Below are 6,525 nucleotides of genomic sequence, written 5' to 3' on the forward strand. Positions count from 1 at the left end.
GAGGCAAGGTCACAGCGTTATGCAATAATCCATGTCAGTGTGCAGAGAACACACTGTGCCAGAACTGCAATTTCCCCTGCCTCTGTCCCAGGGTCTGTTTCTGAAATATTTGCTAAATAAATATGAAACGAGTCAATTAAAGCCATTTAAATGTAGGTAGTGTTGCTAAGAGGATACTCTGTTTAGCTGGAAGCTCTGACCAAAAGAATTGGGCACATACTTTGTGTGCATGATTTTCCCTTTAAACTGTGTTTGCAGCGCAAAGGTTGTGGGTAAAAATGTATAGCCTCAATGCACTGTAAGTCGCTTTGGATAAAAGCGTCTGCTAAAATGCATAAATGTAAACCAGTTAAATGCAAAATTTCATTGGTCCACTCAGTCTCACAGTCACCAGTCAAAAAGAGTTCAGACTTCTGAAAAAGGGACAGGGTTTGGGGAAAATGGTTTTGAAAATGCTTCATGGGACAAGTATCATTTTGGCCACAACATGACACACTGACATAAAACCTCACTTTCTTTTTCATTTTCATAATGAGTATTTTAGCAAATTTGTATAAGATAAAAGGACTTGTTTACAGAGATTTTTCTTTGGGGCAGTACTGACAGTAAATGGGAAATTATTTTTTTTTTATACAGTGAAGAAATTGATAATTAAGAAGGGAATATAGACTATACAAGTGCTGCTTGTGTTTGGTCTGTAACATAGTAAAATCTGTATTGATTCCAGTTTATTTAGCACCCATAAATCACCTTCTTAAATATTCTCAGATCCACAATCTTGGTCCTAATTTACTCACCTAATCAAGCTATCCTTTTGCATTCCAAACAACCTACGAACTAAACAAAATAATTTACAATTAACTGTGCCGTACTGACATCAGACATGGTTGTGAGAGCACAGGAGAAACATACACATATACACAGGGATTAAAGTGAAAAAAAATCTTCTGACTGAACATTTTTCAGGCCAAGCCATATTCCTTTAACAAACACTTTATTTAAATAGTCGAGACCAATAGCGTTTTAAGGGGAGATTAAACCGCTTTAATATTGCCAGTTTGCATATTTTAAAAGCTATTTGTAATCTTTGAAAAAAAATATACCTTGACAAATAATCAACCATCTACCACACATCTTTTCAGTGCATGTTTTTATTTATCTTATAACACCAAACAATGTTTTGTGAAACTCTTAATAATGAACAGGAAAAAAAAAAAAGTAATAGCATCACCATTAAATTCCAAAAAGTGCTTTTTCAAAAAGTGCATTTTCAGTGCATGTTTTATGTTTCTTATAACACCAAACAATGTTTTGTGAAACTATTAATAATTAACAGGAAAAAAAGTAACTGCACCACCATTAAATTCCAAAAAGTGCTTTTCTTGTGCAAATGTCTCTAGAGTGCTTTTCACTTTTTCTGCTTTTTGGCTGTGAAACCATATTCCTGAAGCTTGGCTACACCTGACACCCGTTTTAGTGTTTGACTAGCTACATGTGCAGGAGTGGCTCCAGGAGAGGTGGAGGGGGTGGAGGCTGTAGCAGCAGTTTTGCCTTTAACTGCAGGGGTGGAGGAGAAAGAGGCTGTAGCAACAGCTTTACCTTTAACTCCAGCAGTGGAGGGGGTGGAGACTGTAGCAGCAGCAGTGCCTTTAACTGCAGGGGTGGAGGCTGTAGCAGCAGTTTTGCCTTTAACTGCAGGGGTGGAGGAGAAAGAGGCTGTAGCAACAGCTTTACCTTTAACTCCAGCAGTGGAGGGGGTGGAGACTGTAGCAGCAGCAGTGCCTTTAACTGCAGGGGTGGAGGCTGTAGCAGCAGTTTTGCCTTTAACTGCAGGGGTGGAGGAGAAAGAGGCTGTAGCAACAGCTTTACCTTTAACTCCAGCAGTGGAGGGGGTGGAGACTGTAGCAGCAGTTTTGCCTTTAACTCCAGGGGTGGAGGAGAAAGAGGCTGTAGCAACAGCTTTACCTTTAACTCCAGCAGTGGAGGAGGTGGAGACTGTAGCAGCAGCAGTGCCTTTAACTGCAGGGGTGGAGGCTGTAGCAGCAGCTTTTCGTTTAACTCCAAGGGCGGAAGAGGTGGAGGCTGTAGCAGCAGCAGTGCCTTTAACTGCAGGGGTGGAGGCTGTAGCAGCAGCTTTTCGTTTAACTCCAAGGGCGGAAGAGGTGGAGGCTGTAGCAGCAGCAGTGCCTTTAACTGCAGGGGTGGAGGCTGTAGCAGCAGCTTTTCGTTTAACTCCAAGGGTGGAAGAGGTGGGGGCTTTAGCACAAACAGAAGAGGTGGAACCTTTCTTTACTTTTCTAACCCTAACTGCTGAGAGGACCTTCACAGCTTCCCTCAGTTTCCTTTCCTTTTGCTTGTCAAGGTTCACCTTCTTTTTCTTCAGATGATTTTGGTATGTCTCATAAGAAGACAGGCAAAATCTCCTTAATGCAGGGGTAATTTGCATTTTAGATGCAGTTTTGCCCATTACCTTCATGTGGGACTTGAGAATGGCTAAGCCTTCATAAGTCTCAATGTTCAGCCTAACCCTGTCTTTCTCAATTATATCATCCATCATGTTAAATGATCCTTCGACAAGAGGGCCAGTGAACAATGACAGAAGAGCCTTTACCAACTTCCCTAAGATGGGGAACCTCATTCCTCCTTCTGGCATCTTCATGGCGAAAATCTTACTCCACCAGTCAACATCGATTCGTGCATTGTTCTCCTCAAAGCATTTGGCCTGTGTCCCTAGATCTGTATTAATCTGGTAGGCTCGAACCTCTTCATCCAGTTGACCCAACTCCTCTGACTTCACAGCATTTGGCAAGGCCTTGGCCAAGGTGTTGAATGCACCTTGGACTGATTCATGGAGAATCAATGATGGTGTCAGCGCAGATAAAGAGGTGATGATGTTGTTGTTGAGGGGCAGGTTTTTCAGGAGGAATGTTGCTGCCTTTATGTAGCCTTCTCTGAGAGAGCTGTAGACCTTCTGCACCCAGGGCTTCTTTTCTACTCTAGCCTTGTTTAAGGCAAAGAAGCTGAATCTCCCCACAGACAACCTTTTGTCAGTGTACTGCAGGTCTCTCTGGTGAACATTAAGCTTCAACAAGCCCTTTGCACTCAAAGGAATAGTTTCAGGCTTCATAAATTTGGAGAGAAGTTCCCTAACCAGTAGCAGCATTTCAGCATGCAGCACATGAATCATGGGCTTTTCATGTTGCAACTTCTTCAGGAACACCTGAAAAGTTGGAAGTACACCTGAAAATCACAATAGAACCAGATTAGAAATGGGTCTGAATATTTTATTCATTGATTAATAATCACATTCATAGTAATGTAACATACTCTTCTTGGAATATTACAACCCTTTAATATTATTTTTTAGATTTGTTGTTGTTTATTTTCATCTGTATTATTTAATTGTCTAGTTTTATTTACATCAGTCCTGAAATGTTTTAATTCTGGTTTAATAAGTCTATAACTTACAAAGTGCTGTATAAATAGTTTATTAGTAGTAGTATTAGTATTAGTAGTATTAACCAAAGTGATCTGATTAACAGTGATCTAAAAACTGTATTTATGGTTAACTCAGATTCCATTCCAGGATTCCAAGAAAAATAAGCATATAATAAAAATAACAATAAAGGGATTTCAATAAATAAGAAATCTCTGTACTTTTCTTAACACTTAAAGTGAATAAAAAGTGAACATACCTCGATACAAATCAATAATGGTTGTGAGCTTGTCGAACTCTGAAAAAAGCATACAGATGCGTGTCTTTCGTTTTTTGTTGACATCACTTCCGATCCTTGCAGATTTTGCCATTTGCTGTTGCAGACAAATTATCCTGGCCTTCTCATCAGATGTAACTGCATGCTTATCAAGAAGCTGGTTCAGGAGCCATCTGCATCACAAAATAACATATACACATAAGGATTAAGGAGAAGAAAAAAAATCAACAATGCTATTTCTAATTGCCAATACTTCAACAGTCATGACATACTTTTTGTGTTTACAGGTCAAGGCACTTCCTTTTCTTTATATAAAGGTTATTTAATAATTTGATTGCATCTGGAATGAAGCCGAGCTTCATTGTTCTAACATTTAACCCTTTGAGTCACTATATCTATAACTTCATATAACCTGATTGATCACTGAGCCATCTCCACCCCTTGGTTTAGATTTGTTATGTAAAAAAAATCCACTAGATGTCTGCATCTTTAAATATTATTAATAACAAACAAAAAAATGTGTGTGTGTTTCATTAAAAATCCAAAAAAAGGCCTACTAGTACAGAAATTAGATGATACAAAAATAGAAGTACCTGTGTTTGTGTTGATCATGAGAAGACAGGACGCTGTAGAAGTGCACAGTCAATGGATCCATAAGCTCCCGTATTCTGTTGCACACATCCAACATTTGCAGGAACCTGCTGCTGATGGGACGTATTAGGCTCTTATTCTCCAAATGAAGTAAGGACTGAAACTCAGAAAAAACTTCTTTCTGTTTGGGTGATTTTTCAATGTCATAGTATACATCAGAGCAAAATTGTTCCACAAATCCCTGGAAAGGATTTAAAAGGGCCTTGGCTGCATTCGAGACCATATGGACAGTGTCTCCGCTGACATCCAGCAGTGATGGATTTTCTCTTCTGACTAGTGTCTCTACTCCAGACTTTTTCCCTCTCATCACACTGCAGTTATCCAACAGTATACCAACAACCTGATTCCAGTTCAGGCTATATGACTGGAGAATATCTTTCAATGTGTTTGTGATTGTTAAGGCATCTGCAATATTCAGTTTCCTCGAGGCTAGATGCTGGGTTGCCACTTTTCCCACATCTTCATCATAGTACCGAACAAGAACATTCAGAATCCTGTCCATGTTTCCATCTGTTGCCTCATCTACATTTAAAGAAAACATCTTCGTTTTCAGCTTAGATGACAATTCGGATTTCCAATAAGCAGAAATGCCATGTGTGCACAAGTAGGAGGCATGTGCATTAGACATAGACAATCTTGAAAGTGCACTCTTGTCTTTGACAACTGATTGCATTAAATTAACTAGCGGTTGTGAGACTGTGAACGACAGGTCATGCTCCGCTATGAAAGAACATATGCGCACTTTTACATCGCACACACGGTCGGCCATAGATGCATGAATCTCCGTTGTGGTACTTGTCGCACCAGGCAGGGAGCATGTGTACTGTAGAGCACGAACGGCAGCATTGTGACTAGCTTCTGATTGATGGCGAGCTAGCACTTTTTTGCCATTATTGCCATATTTCAATTTCCTGTGGCATACTGTGCAAAGACACGTACCTGGTTGTTTGATTTTTTTAGCCCACGAACTAAAAGGCTTGCCATTCTTCCCAATTTCGCTAAGCCAAGCCCATCTCCATTTATTTTTTACACTTTTATCAATCTCCGAAACATCGGAGCCTTCCTGCATTATAAGTGTGTCCATGCTATCTTAAATGTAATTATACCTCAGCCGTAGCCTGACATGTACTTCTTCAAAACTAAACCAAAACCCGGAGTGGATCCATACCGGAGTGATAACAAAACGCTTATAGTGAAGAGAGGAACGTGCATTCGCTCCACTCCAGGCTTTGATCACATCCTCCTCAGCAGGCTGAATACACTTTGTCTTTCCTTAATTTAAGACCTATTTAAACTAAAATTAAGACATTTATTACACTATTTGAGAAATGTAAGCCTATATATACAGCATTAAAATTATGAAAAGTGAATTTAAAACATTAAGGACAGGCGGAACAGTGTAATTGACGGAAATCCGTCGATGACTCGCTACAATTAACGGAAATCCGTCGTAACGACGGAGAACTTTAATCCCTGTATACATATGCACAAATACTTTGACAATCAAAAGAGCAACCACTGTTTATGAAGAACCCATTAGAAATCATGGTGGCAAACACACACACACACACACACACGCACGCACGCACACACACACACACACACACACACACACACACACACACACACACCCATCCATTATTCAAACACATATTATTTCCCGACAATGTGGCTTATTATACTCTCTCCACTGGGAAACTACTTCACTTTCAGTATTTCATTCTCACATTCAGCTGACATGCAGTGCAGCAATGGCATTTTAAACATTGAAGTCCAATAACATGCAATATCTGCTGAGTCAACGATAACTGAAAAAGTGACAAAGTTAGCCAAGAAGACAAACTGTATTTATTCACCAAGACTGATTCACTTGAATGTATGCAGAAAACAACAGCAATATGACCATTGCACAATGTGTAAACTGTCTAATGGTAAACTCAACTAATTTTATTGGAGTTTTAGTGCAAAGACATAACAGTATATGAATGGCCTAGATTGTAATTTTATGATTAACTTTTGTACAGTCAGAGATGAAACTAGGAAACTGTTGCTTGAAATTCTCTGGGACATTTCTCATAGCCAGTTTTCTTTTAATAGTACACGTGAATGTACGCTTCACTTGTGATGCTTTCACATCGTGCTTTAATAGAGCCATTACAGC

The 6,525-nt window shown here is 39.6% G+C and overlaps 1 protein-coding gene across 1 annotated transcript; it reads right to left on the reverse strand.

Annotated features, from left to right (window-relative positions):
- Positions 1–219: 219 nt before the first annotated feature.
- On the reverse strand, positions 220–5,836 carry LOC113044374 (uncharacterized). The gene is made up of 3 exons (XM_026204326.1): positions 4,307–5,836; positions 3,696–3,886; positions 220–3,240 (listed from the first exon to the last, which is right to left on the reverse strand). The coding sequence occupies exons 1-3, from the start codon at positions 5,446–5,448 to the stop codon at positions 1,409–1,411; spliced, it is 3,165 nt and encodes a 1,054-aa protein (XP_026060111.1). The 5' UTR covers positions 5,449–5,836; the 3' UTR covers positions 220–1,408.
- Between the last annotated feature and the right edge of the window lie 689 nt (positions 5,837–6,525).

This window comes from Carassius auratus, chromosome 26, assembly GCF_003368295.1.
Source record: "Carassius auratus strain Wakin chromosome 26, ASM336829v1, whole genome shotgun sequence".
Taxonomy (NCBI): Eukaryota; Metazoa; Chordata; class Actinopteri; order Cypriniformes; family Cyprinidae; genus Carassius; species Carassius auratus.